We start from the raw sequence: 21,167 nt of genomic DNA on the forward strand, positions 1-21,167 counted from the left end.
GGTAATTAGGATGCCTAACTGGGTCAACCGTTCAGACCCCTGGTCATAAACCAAGATGTTCTGCATGCAGTTCAAATTATATTGTATCTCCTTGTCACCACACATCTGGAGAAGCATGCTGAAGTGGGCCTCAGGCTAGCTTATTGCATGATCTACTGGAGAGTTCCTCTGTGGTGTGATTCAAAAGAGACTTTGGAAGCTAGTAATGAAATGCAGAGATTGCACAGGAAGAGTGGATACCAGTGGGAGATTTAAGACTTCTGTAGCCCAATTTTTACAGATGAGGAATTTCCAGATAACTTTACCCTAGGACATTAAGATTAAAAAACAAAAAACAAGCAATCAATCGAAAACTCCACAAAGAAACAACTGACGAGGAAAATTTTCAATAACACCTAAGTGCCAGTGAAAGTCAAGGGCCTTCGGCACTTCTGAAAAAACTTACCCCATAAGCAGCATGTGTGTCAGGTGAATCACAAAATCAATCAATGTCAACCAGTAAAGAGAGGTGCAGAGAGAGAGAGAGAGAGTGACAGACTAACTCACTCCCTGAAAAGTTAAGAATGAGCAAGGGCTTCACCATTCTCAGAAATACATGCAGAACTCTTCTCTCTGACTCAGTTTTCCCTCAGTAAGTTCTCCACACACAGAAATTATAAAAATCAAGTTATTTCTCTTAGAGGCTGGCACAGAAGTTAGAGATTGTTATTCTTGCTCGTATTTTTAAGCAGTCAGGAGTGGCTCTGATATTATGGTGATGAGAGCCAAATAAGTACCTAAACAGATAGAATATGTAATTAGATGGTTCTCTTTCACAGAATGCATTCTCTGCTTCTCTCTCTGGTGATGGTTATTTTTCTTCTTCCTTCCTTTCTACTTAAACACTTGCAACTTTCACATAGACTTTGAGTCTTGGCACCTTACCACAGACAGGTGCCAACACTCAAATTCTGTGTAAAGCAACACGTTAGTGTTTAAGTAGGAAGGAAAGAAGAAGAAAAATAAAATTTAACAGCAGAGTTGGAGAGAAGAGACACGTGCACAGTAAGTTAAATTAGCAACTTGTTGTATGTTAAAATTCTATTATATAGCTATACTATATATTTCTAATTCTGGTGCTCATTACAGATTTGCAAAAGGGGGAACATACCTTGTTACTGAAGAAAGAGCACCCTGCCAGAGACAAAAGCAACTCCAAATTCTTTCTTGGTCTTATATTAGTCACTCTCAGATATTTAATTACATTCAAATAGAAATGATTTATTATATTAAAAATAATACTTTGTAGCAGAGTAGGATGTATGGGCTGCAGCTTTCAAAATCCCTATAGTGAATTAATGGAAACTGAATTACAGTAACTCACAAAAACAGAGAATGCTAAAATAAGACTGGTGACGCACCTTATAGAGGTATGCTAGATCTTTCTGCCTCTGTTATTTATTTACTTGTCTTCGGTATTAAAGGAGCCAACAGCAACTGGCAGTTTAATTGGAATGGTAAAGAAATAATTTAATTGAGCGCCTGACTTTAGTAATCCCCAGAAGTTTATCATACCCTGAAAGTAGGAATAGCAAGTGAATCACTATTTAAATATGTACTGTGTTTTGACAAACAATTCTTGAGGTCATGTTACGTACTAAAACAGCGGGCAAAAGAGAGCAGCGTATTATCATGCCATCATGGCGTTCTTATCTTAGCCAAAGAGGGACCGATTTTAAACTGGTGTAAAGCGCCATAGCCCCTTTGCTGTCAATGGAGCTACAGCAATTTGCATCCACTGAGGATCTAGCCCAGTGTATTTTGTTTTCAGAGAGACATAGCTCAGAGCAGCTTAAATTACTTACAGCATGGAAACTACAGTTCAATAAAATAGGAAGCCAACTATATAGCAGTTTATATAAGAACAATGCCTTCTTCCTTCCGATAAAGTGACATTGTGGTATGGAGATATATTTCTTGTAAAAAAAAAAGTGTTGGCAACCTATTTCATGTAATTAACACTGTAATTCATAGTGCAGTATCGAACTAAGCACTTAATAAAATTCCTATTGTATATAGTGCACCTAGATGTGTTCTAGGTGTTTTTAAATGATAGGTCACTTACCTCAATACAATGGGATCATAAAAGGACAACATACAGAAGAAAAGATTACACTTTTTTTAAAGGGAACTCAGGGATCATTTATGAAGCTGTGTAAAAAACTTGGTCTCAAGAAGGAATTTGAAGACATTTTTGTGGTGTTCAGAATCAGAGTACATTCCTGGTGCAAGGGACAACATGGAAAAAAAGCTTTAGGTGAAGAAGATAACAAAGGAGACAAACATTAAGGTTATGTCTACAGTAGGATGAAAGATGTATTATAAAGACATCTTAGCTTACGTGTTAAAATCCTAGTGGAGAAAACATATTAACTAACAGCAGTTTAAAATATACCTTTTTTCCCTAGCATAGACATAGCATTAGGAACAGATACTGCAACAGTAGGAAAACTAATGAAAACAAGGTTTCTGTGGCCACAGATGTTTTTTCTATTGTATTATCTACACTGATGCCTTCTGTACAATAGTGTTCCTGCTGTTGTTACCCCTGGGGGAGTGGAACAATTGGGAGAAACAGTGGGAAACTTTCTGTAGGCTTGATATTCTGCATTCACATAGGTAGGTTACTCTTTTTCTATAACTCTTGTGCATACATTCTTCCTAATAGAACTTTGACTATGTAGTTACAAAGACTTGGCTTTTGTAGAGAGATCAGATCTGCTTACTTTGCAAACTACACTTAAGCTGTAGTGTCTTAATATGTCTGAGGTCATGAGGCAGAGACCACTAGGAGAAATCACACAACAGAAGACATTAGCAAAGGTGGAACAATCGGTCCAAAATTTGGCCTCGGGATCCATTCTGTATGCACCCCTAGAACTGACAATGGTTTTTCCACAGTACACTTGTCTGACAAGATAATACAATTGTCACAATCTTTCTGTCGCCAAAACGAGGCAGGGGGATTGTTTACAATTAAGTTATGTTGCAATGTATGTTTTATGTTCTGCCCTCAAGGAGAGGCTACTGATCTGACCTTAAAAATCCTGGGTGTATATACTGATTGAAGTGTCGCAGCTACTCCATGGCTCTAATATTTGGATCCACTGCTGGAGAGTCCTGCTGAAGTCAACAGGATTCTGCACATGCACAGGGGTCTCTGCTAGCAGATCTAAATACAGAATCTGGGTCTATCCCCTTTCTCTCCACTCCTAAATAAATAAATTTAAAAAATAAAGAGAAAATTAGTGTGGTCCAACTTTGTCTTTATTTTAATATTTACTTGCAGTAACCTACAAACATGGGAGTCCCTACAGCCTGGTTGCACAGAGGAATAAATATCATTAGAGGCCTGAATCTGTGCCAGAAGTAGTTTCAACAGAGGCCAGGGACTGAGCAGAAACACAGAGTTCCAGTTTCATCTGACATTCATGTTTTCATAGTGGTAGGTCTACTAGTGTCTCCAGTACTTTGTTTCATTTTCAAATGCATTTTAGTAGTTGAATAAAGTACAAAAGCTACTCTGAAACCTACAAAAGTGATGCGGATATTGGGCAGATGTGAGAGGTACTTTGCCTCCAACCTATTTTTTTCAGTATGCACCTTGAGGTGGTGCCTCTATTTCATAATATCTACACATTGTTGTATTCCTTAGATATGGGTGGGGTTGGCATAAACAAAAGTTTGTGCCTTCAAGTAATATTCATCAAGAGATGCATATCACCAGACTCTGCTGGAGGAAATGTGCCATTAATGGCACATTCAAATAACTTAAGGAACAACAGTTTCTGGATCATATTTTCCAGACCTCATTATGTCAAGGTCTAGGAAATTATCTCCATTTTGAATTAATCAAAGGGCTCTGATCTCCTCTCTATATAAGTATGCAGCTCCCATTAACATTCACAGGAACTGAGTGCATAGACTGAAGGAAGAATAATTTTTATGGTCTATCCTTTTCACTGAGTTGAATAACAATTTTTTTTCAATGTCTGGCTCTAGCTCCTATATCATTTGCTGGAGGCAGGGGCTGCTGGCGCTCCCCTGATTCCCTAGGGACAGCATAAGGGAACAGACAGGTAAAGTCCCAACTGCTCTACTAAGATGTTGCTTGCAGAGAAAAAAATAAATATTTGTCTTTCCACTGTCTGTGTAAGGAGCCAGCTTTGAGGAGCATCGATAGAGCCTTACTGCTTCTGGGAAGACTTAAATACACAAGGTATGTGGAAATGAGAGGGCATAAGGTTAAGCTGAGTGGAGACAGGAAACGAGTGTAGCTGATCACATGTACTTCAGAAGAGCTATAATAGGAGGAAACTGGGGAGAATGAGCCTTCATCTCAGCAGCTCATGGCTACCTGTAAAAGTTGCCTTCTTCCCTCTCTGGAATAGGTCTCTTCAAGCCCTGCTCACCTTCCATCTTGTTCCATGGGAACAACACACAAGTTAAAGTATTAACCGTTCCTTCTAAGCCTGTTTGAATTACATGGAAAGTCAATGTTTCACCTGTATTCTTTCCATTCAGAAGATTCCAGATATGGTACACCTGGTAATTCTAAATCATGTGGCCTCATCTAGAATAGCATGTGCAGTATTGATTACCGAGTCACCCTATGTCAAAAAGGATATTGCAGAAGGGTTCAGAGATGGGTGACAACAATGAAAAACTTACATATGAAAAAAGATTGAAAAAATTGGGGTTGTTTATCTTTAGAAAGGAGACAAATAAGAGAATGTGATGAAAGTATATAAAATAATGAATGGTCTAGAGAAGGTAGATCAGGCATGTCTATTCTACCTGTTTTAAGACAAGAACAATGGGACATTAAGTGAAACTAAAAAGTGGAAAATTTAAAATACATTTTCACACAATGCATAATTAGACAGTGGAACACATTGGCACTGGATGTCATTGAGGCCAATTTAGTAAGATTCAGAAAGGGATTGGACATTTATATGCATAACAAGAATATCCAGTTATAATTAATGCTAACATAAATTCTGTAACAGATATTAAACCTCATGCTTCAAAATTTAAACTCATCGCTATCCAGGATTATGAGAAGACCTAGTGTGAAGGCTGGTTATTCCACATCTGCCTAACGCGAGGTTACTTTCACCTTCTCTGAAGATTGCACTTCCTCTGATACTGTCCTCTCTTAGAATTAGAATACTCGATCTGATGTAGTATGGCAACTCCTACATTTTTCCAGTAGTAAACTAGATTCATTTTCTCCTATCAATTAGACAACCAAGAAATCAGTCCTAAATCAAATAATCAAATGCTTAAAATGCTATCTTACCATAAAACATCATTCATTGGGGATATCATAAATACTTTTTTACGGTGTAGTGCACTGAAATTGCTGTTAAACAATTATTTTGTCAGTTGAGAAGTTTCTTTGAATGACCAGTGGTTAATAATGGCTATGAAAAAACATCCCATTAAGCAAAATATTTGCTTTGATATGCAACATGAATAATTTGGTATGTATGCGCTGTAAGTATTTTTGCTAAGCACTCCGTAGCTCTGTTTTGGATCATAGTGCTTATTTGTAATTGATTCATCTCATCTTCTAGGCCTTGGTGTCTAGAGCAAAGAAAGCTTTTAAACATTCTTTAAATTAACTTGATAAGACTGTTAATAGTTGAAAGAGACATCTTCTGCTGTTTAGGCATCTTTCCCTTGATGAAAACAGGTAATTTACAATATTTCTTCTTCAAAATTCAGCTTTCTGGGCTTTTTGTTGTTGTTGTTAAGGAAGGATTAATCCTTTTGATCATTTGATGTAAAACCATATATGGGCATTATTTTCATGTATTATGTGTATTTGATGTACTTCAAGAGCCATTTAATAGACTGTAGCCAAACTCTGTTAGCAGATAAGCTCCTCTCTCTGCTTTCATCAGTTAAACAAGGTGGGTCTGATAAGTATTTGGCTAATGGACACGAAACGGGGTTACGGATGGGGAATCGGACAGCTTATGGAGTGGGTGATGATTTTGATTCCTTAGAAGGTACTCTTCCCACTGAATCAGTATTAAGTTATGTACTAGCATATTGGTGATGGGCACTGTGCTGCGGGAGATGCATTATTCTGCTGAGACTTAAAACTAAGCTCCTGAGTACTTGAATTAATATTATAAGAGTCTGTTGCCTGGCCAAATTCTAATTTGATAAACTACAAGGAAAATATAAGGGGCAGAATATAATTTCATTTGGAGAAAGTATTCACTCCCTCTCTCAAACTATTGTATAATGTTGCTGTGTATCATTAAGCTGGTGCAAGTTCCACCCCAAAAGTGGCATCATTTTAGTGATGGTGAAGATACTTCCCAATTCAAGGTACTATTTAGGTGACAAATCTGAGGAACTGTCCCAGACTGAGGAGCACTCAAGGACGATAAAGCCATTGTGGAGAAAGTAAACAAATTCTTTGCATTGCTCTTCAGGGTTGAGGATGTGAGGGAGATTCCCAAACCTGAGCCATTCTTTTTCGGAGACAAATCTGAGGAACTGTCTCAGATTGAAGTGTCATTAGAGGAGGTTTTGGAACATATTGATAAACTAAATGGTAGCAAGTCACCAGGACCAGATGGTATTCACCCAAGAGTTCTGAAGGAACTCATATGTAAAAATGCAGAACTACTAACTGTAGTCTGTAACCTATCATTTAAATCAGCTTCTGTACCAAACGACTGGAAGATAGCTGACACCATTTTTTAAAAAGGGCTCCAGAGGGGATCCCGGCAATTACAGTCCAGAAAGCCTGACTTCAGTACCAGGCAAACTGGTTGAAACTATAGTAAAGACACATAGATGAACATAATTTGTTGGGGAAGAGTCAACATGTTTTTTGTAAAGGAAAATCATGCCTCACCAATTAACTGGAATTCTTTGAGGTGGTCAATAAGCATGTGGACAAGAGGGATTCAGTGGATATATTATGTACTTAGATTTTCAGAAAGCCTTTGACAAGGTCCCTCACCAAAGGCTCTTAAGCAAAGTAAGTTATCATGGGATAAGAGAGAAGGTTCTCTCATGGATTGGTAACTGGTTAAAAGATAGGGAAAAAAGGGTAGAAATAAATGGTCAGTTTTCAGAATGGAGAGAGGTAAATTGTGGTGTTCCCCAGAGGTCTGTACTGGGACCCGTCCTATTCAACATATTAATAAATAATCCGGAAAAAAGGGTTAAACAGTGCGGTGACAAAATTTGCAGATGATACAAAACTACTCAAAATAGTTAAGTCCCAAGCAGACTGCAAAGAGCTACAAAATGATCGCACAACACTGAGTGACTGGGCAACAAAATGGCAGAAGAAATTTAATGTTGATAAATGCAAAATAACGCACATTGGAAAACATAATCCCGACTATACATATGAAATGATGGGGGTCTAAATTAGCTGTTACCACTCAAGAAAGAGCTCTTGGAGCCATTGTGAATAGTTCTCTGAAAACATCCACTCAACGTGCAGCAACAGTCAACAAAGCAAGCAGAATGTTGGGAATCATTAAGAAAGGGATAGATAAGAAGACTGAAAATATCTTATTGCCTCTATATAAAGCCATGGTATGCCCACATCTTGAATACTGCAGGTAGATGTGGTTGCCTCATCTCAAAAAAGATATATTGGAATTGGAAAAGGTTCAGAAAAGGGCAACAAAAATTATTAGGAGTATGGAACAGCTGCCATATGAGGAGAGATTAATGAGACTGGGACTTTTCAGCTTGGAAAAAAGACGACTAAGGGGGACATGATAGAGGTCTATAAAATCATGACTGGTGTGAAGAAAGTAAATAAGGAAGTGTTATTTACTATTTGTCATAACACAAGAACTAGAAGGTACCAAATGAAATTAATAAGCAGCAGGTTTAAAACAAACAAAAGGAAGTATTTTTTCCACACAACGCACAGTCAACCTGTGGAACTCTTTGCCAGAGGATGTTGTGAAGGCCAAGACTGTAACAGGGTTCAAAAAAGAACTAAATAAGTTCATGGAGGTTAGGTCCATCAATGACAATTAGCCAGGATGGGCAGGGATGGTGTCCCTAGCTGCTGTTTGCCAGAAGCTGGGCCTGGGTGACAGGGGATGGAGCACTTGATGATTACCTGTTCTGTTCATTCCTTCTGGGGCACCTGGCATTGACCACTGTCAGAAAACAGGATACTGAGCTAGATGGACCTTTGGTCTGACCCAGTATGGCTGTTCTTATTTGAATGTAATCTTTATATATTGATATGTATCATATTTATTTATCTTGATATAATTATTTTTGTATGTATTTTGGCAAAAAGACCTTCATATTGTTCTTTAGCTCTACCTAGTCCCCAGGGAGAGAGGTATGGTTCAGTACAGTACAAGGGTTCAGTCCTGCAAGTGATGAGTGGGATTACTGGTGTATGGCAGTGCAGATTACAGGACAGGCTTTTAATATTGTATAATATCTGGGGAAGCAGGCAGAGATAAAGGACGATATCCTTTGTGGCAAAGATGTAATACCTCTAAATTGTAACTTTCACGAAGAAATATGGGTTATTTAGCTGTGTTTAAATAAAAAGGTCTTATATTTGTAAACAGTCCTCCCATATCTGAATAATTAACATAAAAACTAAATACGGCACTTAAATACTGTGACATGTTGCACAAGAGAATTTTAATTTAGTCAGAAGAAGTCCAATCTTGCATTGCTTGTGCATCCCAAATTCTCTGCAACATCCAGGAGAGTTTCTGATGTCCAAGCAAAGGAGCAGCTAGCCCTCTGCAGGCAAGATTGGCAGGCTTCTTAACATATGTTTAATTTTAGATAACCTTTTTCAGTAAGTGCAGAAAGAAAATGTGGCTGGATGAAGGTGCGATCTAGCCTAGCAGACCCTGCATTTCAACTATCAAAGCCTGAGAGAGGATTTAATTCATCTAGTTCAGCTCCTTTTGGGACTTATTTTAAATATCTCCCATGTTTGCAGTTAGGCCTGTGAGAGTTAGATGCTAGTGAGAGGTTTTAGAGCTGCAAAACACATGTCCAGATGTCCAACATCCTCCCTCATAAAAGTCTGAGTGCTTTTCATAGTTGGATTCCACCCATCCCCAGGGACAGGCCCCAAGCATGAAATCTGAATCTGGCTTTTGACCCCTCTCCCCTTCCACTTCCTACAACACCTGGGATTCAAGAGATCCTCTCTCTTTTCAACAGGTATGGAGACAAAAGGAAAGGAGTTTTCCATAAGATGCTAACCCTGAAAGAGGCCAATCCCTGCCAATTCACTTTCTGGAGGCAAGAAACTTATACCTAGCAGAGTCATCTGAAACTGGGAAAGATTAGAGAGATAATATATTTTATTGGACGAATAAAAGATATTGCCTCACCCATGTTGTCTTTTAGTATCCTGGGACCTACCTGGCTACAACTACACTGCATACAATCCAAGGAGGAAGTCAGTTTCTTTGCAGGTCCAGAAAAGAGCTCCCTGCTGCCGCTTTTGCTAGACAGCAAGGGGAAAAACAGCTTTTGGCTCCTATTGCGTTGAGTCATTGCTCGCTCGCTCGCTCTCTCTCTCTCTCTCTCTCTGCACCAGTTTCTGGCACAGATCTGCACTCTGACAACCTTCCTGCCCTTCCACTGCAAACCCTCCCCGTGCCCGTTAGCAGCCTAACGTGCCGGCTGCACTCCCAAGCTATTTTCCGCAGCTCGGGGACAGCCTCTCCCCATCTGCAGGGCGAGCCCTGCTGCACCGCACCGCACCCGCTCGCCTCCCGTGACCTAGGGCGTGGCATGCCCTAGCAGGCTCGCACTGTCTCTTCTCCCTGCCAGCTGTGGGGGGGGGGGGGGGGGAAGCGGGTTGGCTGCCCCTTCGTCTCATTGGCTGTCTGGGGCCAGCTCTCCCTTCGGATTGGCTGCCTGCCCCTGGGAGGTAGGAGTCTTGGAGAGAGCGGGCAACCCCATGCCTTTTTTGGCTGCGGGGCTCGCGCTGGAATTGCTGTTTGCGCAGCAGGCTCCTGTGCGCGGGGAGGGCGGCGGCTGCCTGCGGCGCACCCGTGACCCGCTCCTGCCTTCTTGGAAAGAAAGTTTTGAGAGAGAGAGAAGGTGGGTGCGTGGGAGGGAAACCTGCGGGGAAAGTTTGCACCTTAGTCCCCGGAGCGGCAGCAGCGGATCATGCAGCGGGGGAGACTCACCCTCCTAGTGTCTCTGGCTTTTCTCCTGCTCCACGTGAGAGGTAAGAAGGTGGAGCAGACGCTGGGGCGAGAGGGTGGGTGGCTGCCTGCCGTGCAACTGGCCCTTCTTTCCCTTTGCCCCGCCGGGGATCCGTGGCGGGGGGGTTTTCCTGTGGGGCTCTGTTCCCCCACCCAGCGCTCCCTTTTGTTACGCCGCCAGCATAGGCGGAAGAAAGGAGGGGCTGTATTGGGAGCGGGCAGGAGGCTGGTGGGGCGCCCAGGCGGGAGATCTGCGTGGCTCTGAGGGCGGGGCAGTGCCCGGGGCTCCCCTGAGGCCATACAGCGGGGCGCGCCCCGGGACCCCTCGCGCTGGCCCCGGCTGGGCGAGAGCGGGCGAAGAGCGGGAGGCGGGCGCGCCAAGCGGCGGGAGGTGTCGCTGGGGTCGGGAGCTCCGGGCACGGGGGCGCGCCCTGGGTCCACAAATGGCTGGTCCCCCACCGCAGCGCTGCCTCCCTAGGTGGGGTGGGCCTGGTGGTCTGCCTCGGCTCCCCCAGCGACAGCCACCGAGAAGTCCTCGGATAGAGGCAGCCGGATGGGGGGGGGGGGGGGAAAGCCTTCCTTTTTTGCGAGCAGGAGGGGCGTGCCACGTTTTAGTTGGCGGCGACTCTTTTTGCGGTTGAATTTAATCCCTGGGGAAACTGATCTGCAGTGATTGTGAGGAAATCGCCTTAACTGTGGACACTGAACATGGCGCTATTGGAAATGAGGCAGAGGGCGGTGGGGTTTACCACAGGGCTGAGACAGGGAAATAAACCAGGTATATTATGTGGGACCGGTTGTCCTGCTTACTGTCTGGTTTGGGAGAGCTGAAAGGATCTGGGAGTTGTCTCTTTATGTATTGCTAGCCTGGGGAGGAGAAATGTTACATACATGCTGGGAATTCTTAGCTGCCTTCCTGCCCCACCCTAACAGCTGGTGTGTCCAGCTGCTATCTTTCAGAGGAGGTGGGATGCCTGAAGTGCACATCATTCCTCCACTAGATCTGCACAGAGTGGTCCTCCCCACATTTGCCAGTTGAGCCATAGATACATAAGGGGTAATGTGGTCACTTACAGAGGAGGTGATGATATCCTTTAAAATAAACACCACAATTGCTAAGCTTCATGATCTTACTTGTACCGTATGAAATTGTTTACTTTTTTCACCTCTCACTTTATATATTGTATGTACCAAATCAGTTGCTCTATTTTGCTGTGTTTTTATTAGTTTGTTTGTAGGAGGAGGGGGATTTTCTTGAATGCCACTGAGAGTTTTCACAAAAAGAAAAGGAGTACTTGTGGCACCTTAGAGACTAACCAATTTATTTGAGCATAAGCTTTCGTGAGCTACAGCTCACTTCATCGGATGCATAAAAGTGGAAAATGCAGTGAGGATATTTTTTATCCACACAGACCATGAAAAAATGGGTGTTTTTCTCTCCCCCCACCCCACTCTCCTACTGGTAATAGCTTATCTAAAGTGATTACTCTCCTTACAATGTGTATGATGGAAATGGCCCACCTTGATTATCATACACATTGTAAGGAGAGTAATCACTTTAGATAAGCTATTACCAGTAGGAGAGTGGGGTGGGGGGAGAGAAAAACACCCATTTTTTCATGGTCTGTGTGGATAAAAAATATCCTCACTGCATTTTCCACTTTTATGCATCCGATGAAGTGAGCTGTAGCTCACGAAAGCTTATGCTCAAATAAATTGGTTAGTCTCTAAGGTGCCACAAGTACTCCTTTTCTTTTTGCGAATACAGACTAACATGGCTGTTACTCTGAAAACTGAGAGTTTTGGCACTGTCAGAGTTCTAAAACAGCTTCCATTTTAGGAAAGAAAGAGGAGGTACTTTAAGTCAGAGCAACAGTTAAGTCAATGCTAACTTTCTAGTGGGTATCAGCACAATTACTATGCTATGGGAAATGCCAAGGTAAACAAACAAACTTTGCTGACAATTTCCCTTTGGTTTTAGTATTCTTATTAGCAGACTTTAAGCCTTGAAACTTTTGCCCAATTTTTTGCACAGAATATTTAAAAACAATAGGTTGAATGCTAGGATTCTGATGCATTATTTGGAGAAATGCAGCGACAGGCTAAAACTACTTTATCCAATAAGAAGTTATGTAAACTCTATTGGCTAAGATCTAATGTGATATAAGGATATATGATACAAATAGTAACTTACTTTGCACAATTTGTTATTTAATTACTTCTTGCAAGGATGGTATTTTTGCCACACTCCAAAGAAGGCTAGGTTTCAGAGTAGCAGCTGTGTTAGCCTGTATTCGCAAAAAGAAAAGGAGTACTTGTGGCACCTTAGACTAACAAATTTATTAGAGCATAAGCTTTCGTGAGCTACAGCTCACTTCATCGGATGCATACAGTGGAAAATACAGTGGGGAGATTGTTTCATGTTCTCTGTGTATATAAAATCTGTGTTACCATACAGACTGTAACAAGAGTGACCAGGAAAGGTGAGCTATTACCAGCAGGTGGGGGACCTTTTTGTAGTGATAATCAAGGTGGGCCATTTCCAGCACTTTACAAGAACAGTAGGAGGGGAAATAAACAAGGAGAAATAGTTTTACTTTGTGTAATGACACATCCACTCCAGTCTTTATTCAAGCCTAAGTTAATTGTATCCAGTTTGCAAATTAATTCCAATTCAGCAGTCTCTCCTTGGAGTCTGTTTTTGAAGTTCTTTTGTTGAAGAATTGCCACTTTTAGGCTAGTTGATGCTATGTAGTCATATTTTTTGTGTCAAATATTTAGCAAAACTGTTAGTGTAAAATCACTTGTTGCTGCAGAGCTCCAGAGGACATGCCATAAGGAAAGGAGGATGTTAAGTGTTTGACAAATCTTTGCAAGAAGGTAAATTGTTCTGACACGATCAGTAACCTTAACTTAGCTTGTTGTGCCTGGGGTTACAGTTCATAATGTGAATGCATTATCCCAACCAAATGCGTAAAAGACAAATAGGATCTTTTTTTTTTTTTAAACAATACTTGATGCATTCATGCATGGTATGAAGAAAGCTTCAGTTTTAACCAGCATGAAGCTACTTTAAATAAAGCAATTTACATCAATTATCTAAATCACTTGATTTTAAAATATCAGTCTAAATCAGGTGGAGGCTTTGCAAAACTAATTTGAAAACTTGTGCTCTTACAACATTAAGCTAAAAATATATCCTAAATTTTTAAATGGGTCTTCAAAATCCCAATGTCTGTAGGGTATCTTATTTGAATTTTCACTACTTTGCAGTAGCAGTTCTGTAAATGTCAGACTCTGATCCTGCAAACACTTAAGCAGTTGCGTAACTATACTCACATGAATAGTCCTATTAACTTCAGTGGGGACTACTCCTGTTGCTAAAGTTAAGCATGAGGGTTTGCAGCATCAGGGGCTAGCACTGTATTTTTTTAATTAAACGTCTCTCTAAATGGCATAATCTTTCTCATTCCAAAACAAAATTGCTTCAGTGTTAACTAACGATGTTATAAACACAAGCTAAATTTCTTTTAAAATAAGAGCCTAAAGTTAAGTTTGCATTTAGACACATGCAGGTGAGATTTTCATGGTGTGGAACTTCATAGCAGAGAAAAATCTCTATGTAGCTGCTGAAATTTTACTAACAATTAGAAAATTTAAAAAATAAATACAAAACAACCACCTTATCATGTTAAGACTATAGAATAGAAAGAATGTGAAGAACTAGAAATTTATAAATAAAAATTGTGATTTTTAACCGCCCTGGCCTCATTTCTACACTTCTTTAGTTGGTTTAAATTCAGACTTTGAAAAAAAAGGTCAAAATACAGTTAAATTATGCATTTTAATGTTGATAACAGGTGGATCAAATTCCCCCAGGCATCATTCTAAAAATGTAAATTCCATTGTATCCTATTGCTATTCCCCAATTTCTGGTGGGGGTATCATTTTATTGAGCCACACATACTCTACTATGAAGCTGAAAATGTGCAGCAGACTATTCTTTACCTCTGTCACTGAAAAGAGTTCAGATCTGTGACTCAGACTCTGAAGACTTTTACTTTTTACACTGATAACTTATATAAAAGGACAACTGTGCATGCTAAATCAAAATGACTTCATTGCAGCAGTTCTTTGAAGTCATGACAGTGTAGCTTAGCAACTATTGAACACTCCTCAGCTTTACACTGCACAGCCAGAAACAATTTCTATATATTAATGTTTGCTGTTACTACTTTGGCATGTCACGTGGGGTGGCAGCTATACTTAAAATGTTTGTCCTTGTCTGACACTGGTTAGTGTGATCCACATACTGGGGAAGGCCCTATTTGAGTGGAGGATACAGTTTAGTAAGAAGCTACTGTAATTGACATGTCCTTTATTCCTTTAGTATTGCAAGAAGATGAAAGAGCACCCAGAAATCTACTAGCCAGAGACCAATAGGACAAGAGTGTGTAAAGGGTATGAGGGGAGGGAGGAGGAAGGCAAGTCACCAGGGAGTTCCAGGGGTCAGGGTTCATCTTCAGCTGGTAGAAAAGGGGAGGGTACATGGGTTTGTACCTGGTTGCATTTCCTTTTTCCTTAGAATGTGGGAGGGGGGAACAACACTTCATCCTCCATATGAATCTTTGACTAGTGTTTGATAAATTTGAAATCCCAGGGCTACTTGTTGGGAAAGGAGTAAGTAGTAGCAGCAGCATTGAAGTCTTCTGTCTGCAGACTCAGACAGCACCACAACAGTTAACATTTGGAAGGTTCTTTGCAATCGTAAGGAGACTGCTAATGAAAGCAGAAATTATGTAGAAGCTGGTGACTGTGTGTGTGATACCTATACGCACACGTTTGCTAGAGTTTCTTACTTGCCATGGAAATACATTTTTCAAGGTTGGGTATTGCATTAGTGCAGTGTACGGGAACGAGTTAAACAGCTTCTATTAAACAAGTTGCTATTTCTCTACACACAACACTGAAAACACAGCCCATAAAAAAGGATTTCTAAGGTTTCATACAAAGCTTGTCACCAAGTCATGAAGCAGATTCCCTGTAATAGTCTCTTACTTGGTAGTTTAATTGCTTCTGGCTTAAGTAGTTTATTCAGTAGTTTGACAAATGAACAGTATGTCATGCCAATAAAATTTGTTTGCATTTGAGATGTGAGCTAAATAAAGAACTCCACCAAATATTTTGGGACAAGACAGCTTAAAGTGCATCAAATGAAATAAAAATCCAACTTTTTATTATGAGAGAAAGGAAACACAAATGCAACTTTAAGCCACAGTCTCAACAGAAAACATGAAGGATTTAGAAGTGTGACAAATCATATGTACATTAGCACTCCTCAAATATCCAGTCTTAATTCCCTTCCCCAAGTAGGTTTCTATCATCAATGTACAAAATGTCAAATGGACACTTTTTATAAAGAAACGTCTTTAACTGTACTTATTAAAAGGCAAGTCATTAGTAACTAAACTGGTAATTCACTCTACATGTTACTGGTCTCTATTCTTCTCACATTTTGAGTGACTTAATAGTCTGTCTTCTTGGATCTCTGCCAGCAGTTTTATAGATATTCCCCACCCGACCTCAAATGTATACTTATTGTGTACAGTAGAACCTCAGTTACGAACACCAGAGTTATGAACTGATCAGTCAACTACATACCTCATTTTGAACTGGAAGTACGCAATCAGGCAGCAGCAGAGACTAAATTTAAAAAAAAGAAAAAGGCAAATTCAATACAGTACTGTTAAATGTAAACTACTAAAAAAAAAAAATAAAGGGAAACCAGCATTTTTCTTCTGCATAGTAAAGTTTCAAAGCTGAATTAAGTCAATGTTCAGTTGTAAACTTTTGAAAGAATCACTATAACATTTTGTTCAGAGCTACAAACATTTCAGAGTTACAAACATCTCGGGAATGGAGGTTGTTGGTAACCCTGAGGTTCTACTGTATAACTTTCAGCTTTGTGCAGGATGGAGGGTGAGAATACTTCATCCGCAAGATCTGTTCACAAGAAATCTTTTAATCCCAGGTCTTTTCTTTTGAGTAACAGAATTTTGGTCTAGGTAAAAATAAGTTTGGGGGGGTGGTTGTTTTTTTTGCTTTTGTCCCTTCACACATGATATCCATTGCCTTTTTTGTTGTCTGCCAAATCTTAGTTGTTTGAGTCTGAATAAAAGGTTCCAAGTTGGTATTTTTATTAAACAAAAGCAGTTTGTAAACTCCGGAGCTTATGTTGTCTGGATCTGATCTGTTGACATTTTAGTTATGTTCTCTTCTCACTCACACTGGTCCTTTTTTATTTTAATTTTAAACTAGACCACAGACATTCATTTCACATTTTTCTTTATTTAATTTTTGCTCAAAACTAGTGAATTGTTTCACAAATAGAAATTAAACTGTGGGGATACAAAAGTTATTAAATACAAAATTCTCTACCTAATGCTGGGTCTGCAGTTTTAAAACAGAGTATATCTAATAGGCTTGGTGTTAATGATACAGTTGTCAGTAGAGTTTAATCTTAAAGATGCTCACTCCAAAGAATTACTCTTTCAATCTCAATGTCAAGAATTATAACATTCATAAACCAGTCGGAGAACACTTCAATCTCTCTGGTCACTCGATTTCAGACCTAAAGGTCACAATATTAGAACAAAAAGACTTCAAAAACAGATTCCAAGGAGAGACTGCTGAATGGGAATTAATTTGCAAACTGGATACAATTAACTTTCTCTTGAATAGAGACTGGGAGTGGATGTGTCCTTACACAAAGTAAAACTATTTCCCCCCCCTCCCCCCGCGCCCCAACTGCTCCTCACTGTTAACTGCTGGAAATGGCCCACCTTGATTATCGCTACAAAAGGTTCTCTCTCTTCTCCCCCCCCCCCCCTTTGCTGGTAATAGCTCATCTTGAGTGATCACTCTCCTTACTGTGTGTTTGATAACACCCAGTTTTTCATGTTGTGTGTGTATATAAATCTCCTCAAATTTTCCACGGTATGCATCCGATGAAGTGAGCTGTAGCTCACGAAAGCTTATGCTCAAATAAATTGGTTAGTCTCTAAGGTGCCACTAGTACTCCTTTTCTTCTTTCAATCTGTGGTGCCTCGTGCATAAAACAAGTAGAAGGAATGGAAGTGCCAGATAACCCTTATTTTGTCTTCCTAATCCCTGCCCCACATTTGGGGCAACCTACATTTGGGGGCAGGAGGGATAGCATGCTTAAGAGGTGAGTAGCAGAGTAGGGCTTTGGTAAAGGGTTCTGGGAATCTTGTGCAAAAGGCTCTTGGAAGCTGGTGGAGCAGAGTCTTTCTTCAGATCCCCCTTCTCAGTTTTCTTGGTTTCGTTTTTTCCTTTATCAGATACTTGTTTTTCTTTTGTTCATTCCTCTTTTCCATTACACTCCTTCAGTATTATATATCCTTTCCTCCTAACACCACTCATCTGCATTCTCCCTCTTTCACCAACCCCCACAGCTATGCACTCTCACTGCCCAACTCAACACTGTCACCCACATCTCCAAATCCTGTGCAACAATCCTGCATCCCAGTCACTCTTCCAGCATCCTCTCTGGTAACTCCCTCACATACATAGCAATCACCGGTTGAAGCAAACCACTCCATGATTCCCTCCCCACAGCAATTCTGCACCATGGTTTCCCTTCCCACATATACAGCAGCCCACTATCCCTCTCCCCTGCAGCAGCCTTCTCCCCACTGCAACCATCCTTCATTCCATCTATCTCCCTGCCTTTCCCACAAGGCACCTGGGAATCCCCACTGCATCCTACAACCACTTTCTGCAGCAAATCCCTGGCTTCCTCTTGCTACCATCTCCGTCTTCCACTTCCCTTCCACTCATGTGGCTGTGACCAGGCACGTAAGGGACTGCACCAAGCCCTTTTGAATGTCCCATGTCTGCAGCCAACAGTGGTGAAATTTGTGGTGGGAGTTGAGGCTTGAAATCTCATCATGTTGCCTTGATCAACATGTATTCCATATTTTACAGGGGGGCTAGGGCATTTTCAGGGCCACAATGAATCCCCCGGTGGCCGCAGGCTGTTTTGCACTGTATAGTGTAACTGCTACACTTGCAACCAAATCATGCAAATTGATCTTTGAACGTAGAAGTTGAGTGACTCCATACAGGTGTAAGCATCATTGGGTTTCTGGGTACATGTAAGCATCTGTCCACACTGAACCTATTGGAGTCAGAGGAAGAGACTGTGGGATGGATTATGTGACGGGTTTGGTCACAGAGATCCCCTTGGGATTGTTACCTGATGTGCTGGAATTACCTCTGAGCCCGTTTGTCCTGCCAGCTTGGGACTCCAGAACCCTGCCTTGTTGAACCAGACACGCTAGCATGCTGCAACACAAACGCGTGTCTGGTCCACGCCCCTAAAGCTGCAGACTTTAACCAAAAACTGCTCACCAGGTCACCTATCTCCAGCAGCCAGACACCCAGTTCCCAATGGGATCCAAACCCTTAAATCTGTTTTACTCTGTTTAAAGCTTATACAGGGTAAACTCGTAAATTGTCCACCCTCTATAACACTTGTAGAGAGAGATGCACAGCTGTTTCCTCCCCCAGGTATTAATCACTTATTCTGGGTTTACTAATTAACAAAAGTGATTCTATTAGTATAAAAGGAAAGATTTAAGTGGTTTCAAGTAATAGACAGACAGAACAAAGTAAGTCACCAAGCAAAATAAAGCAAAAAACATGCAAGTCTAAGCCTAATAAGTTAAGAAAATGTTTACAAGTAAAATCTCACCCTCAGATGTTTCAATAAGCCTCTTCCACAGACTAGACTCCTTCCTAGTGTGGGCCCAATCCTTTCCCCGGTACAGTCCTTGCTGGTTCCAGCTCAGGTGGTAACTAGGGGATTTCTCATGACTGGCAGCCCCCTTTTATAGGTTTGGCCCAAGGCGGGAATCTTTTGTCTCTCTGGGTCCCCACCCCTCCTTCAGAATGGAAAAGTACCAGATTTAAGATGGATTTCAGCATAATGTGACATGGTCACATGTCCTGTGAGATCCCCAGCCTCCATTCTTCCTGGGCTGGCTTACAGGAACATGGGAAGGCTTGCATGTAAACAGCCATTTACAACCAATTGTGCTAGTAAATGGGAGCCATCAAGATTCTAAACCACCATCAGCTGCCCACACTTCACATAATTACAATAGGACCCCAGAGTTATACTTTATATTTCTAAAAAAAGGAGGACTTGTGGCACCTTAGACTAACAAATTTATTTGAGCATAAGCTTTCGTGAGCTACAGCTCACTTCATTTGTTAGTCTCTAAGGTGCCACAAGTCCTCCTTTTCTTTTGCAGATACAGACTAACACGGCTGCTACTCTGAAACCCTGTCTATATTTCTAGCTTCACATACAAGAATGATACATACATTCAGATAGGAGGAATATATTCAGTAGGTTTATAACCTTTGTTACGATACCTTACAAGAGACCTTTTGCATAAACCATATTCCAGTTACATCATATTTACACTCCTAAGCATATTTCCATAAAACATATGGAGTGCAACATCAGATTGTCAACTTATTAATTGTGGTATAATGGAGTGGGAATGAGTTAGGATTGTATTAGTGACATGCTGTATATTTTAGTAGTTCATTGTAACTTTTGATTGTTTTAGTGGAATAGTATTCAGAGTGTGGGATGGGTGCTCCTGGAGAAATCAGAAGTGGCTTTCAGCGATAAGGATGGAAGATTTAAACACATAATTGCTATAATTTCTGGGCAAGAGCCAGCACTCAAGGTGCAGTTCCCTAGTAACTGTTAAAATGCTGCAGTCACTTTATTTGGGGTGGGATGTGTGTTTACTAATCCACTAACCTGCCACCTAAGACCTTCACCTTCATAGCTACACAGATAAAACCTTTATGAATATTGAAATTAAACTATCAGGATCTGAGAGCTGTCCTTTGTCATAAACCATGATTTACATTAAGTCATGACTTATGACTTTTTACCACCTGGTCTTTAAAACATATGATATTCTGTTCCCTCTCTCTAGCAAACATGGGAAAGACACTGAAGCGTACAGGAGTATAAAATATTCTTTAGTGGAATGATAGACCATGCCAGTAGTTAGCTCTCTAGTGAAGAAAAACTGTCATAAACCACTCAGTGTGAGTTTTATTTTCCTATCTGAAACAGGTTTTGATAGTCTCATTCTGTTAACTGCCTGCTTGGGCCAAACCTTCTTTTAATGAACCTGAATTTCTAGTTGATTTTGAAACTGTTTATCTGTTAATTTCCTTTAATTGTCACAATTTGCCAAGCTGTAGAATTCTTACGAGTAGCTTTAACATTTTAGTCTTTTACCACAGTTATGTGAGAACTGCTGAGGCCTGATATGCATAGGGCCAGGTATGCATGAAGTACTTGTGAGAACACTGAAACTTGCCACTAAACTTCTCTGACCTGGTTTGAGACACATGCTCTGTTTCCATGAAAATCTCATGGGAATAATGTTGTCTGCTTGTGATCCCCACATGAGGAATACAGTACATTAACATTCCTTGAGGAATGTGCAATGGTCCTGGAAGCTCTGTAGTTCCAGATATTTGTGTAATTTTCCTAAACAGAAATGGAAAAGAGTATTGCTATAACTGACAACGTTCTTGTTGCCTTTAAACCTGGAAATCGTCAATGAGTAGCATAATAAAGGAGGCTACGGATAATTTAGCTTTGGAAAGCAGAATGAACAATGAATTGACATTGACAGTTTCTTCTTTGGTGGTGGAATGTGTGGAGGAATGAGAACTTTCAGGTAAGTGTTTCACCGGTTAAGGAAAGCTGATTGTAGCAAGTCCTGTTCACTGTTGATCACAAGTCTTTGTTAGGTTTGTGAAAGTTTAAAATACCAGCCCTTGGACAAGTTAAACTTGGAAGCTGTGTGC

General features: G+C 40.7%; 1 protein-coding gene across 3 annotated transcripts in view; it reads left to right on the plus strand.

Annotated features, from left to right (window-relative positions):
- Positions 1 to 9,978: 9,978 nt before the first annotated feature.
- Positions 9,979 to 21,167, plus strand: part of LOC140914962 (CD99 antigen) — a 36,220-nt gene continuing 25,031 nt past the window's right edge. Inside the window, exon 1 of one of the 3 annotated variants that reach the window (XM_073354136.2) lies at positions 9,979 to 10,258. In XM_073354136.2, coding sequence (XP_073210237.2) covers positions 10,198 to 10,258 — 61 coding nt within the window. In that variant the 5' untranslated portion in view covers positions 9,979 to 10,197. The remainder of the gene's footprint in view (positions 10,259 to 21,167) is intronic. The other 2 variants (XM_073354127.2, XM_073354118.2) reach the window with 2 other exon arrangements.

This window comes from Lepidochelys kempii, chromosome 1 (assembly GCF_965140285.1).
Source record: "Lepidochelys kempii isolate rLepKem1 chromosome 1, rLepKem1.hap1, whole genome shotgun sequence".
NCBI lineage: Eukaryota > Metazoa > Chordata > Testudines > Cheloniidae > Lepidochelys > Lepidochelys kempii.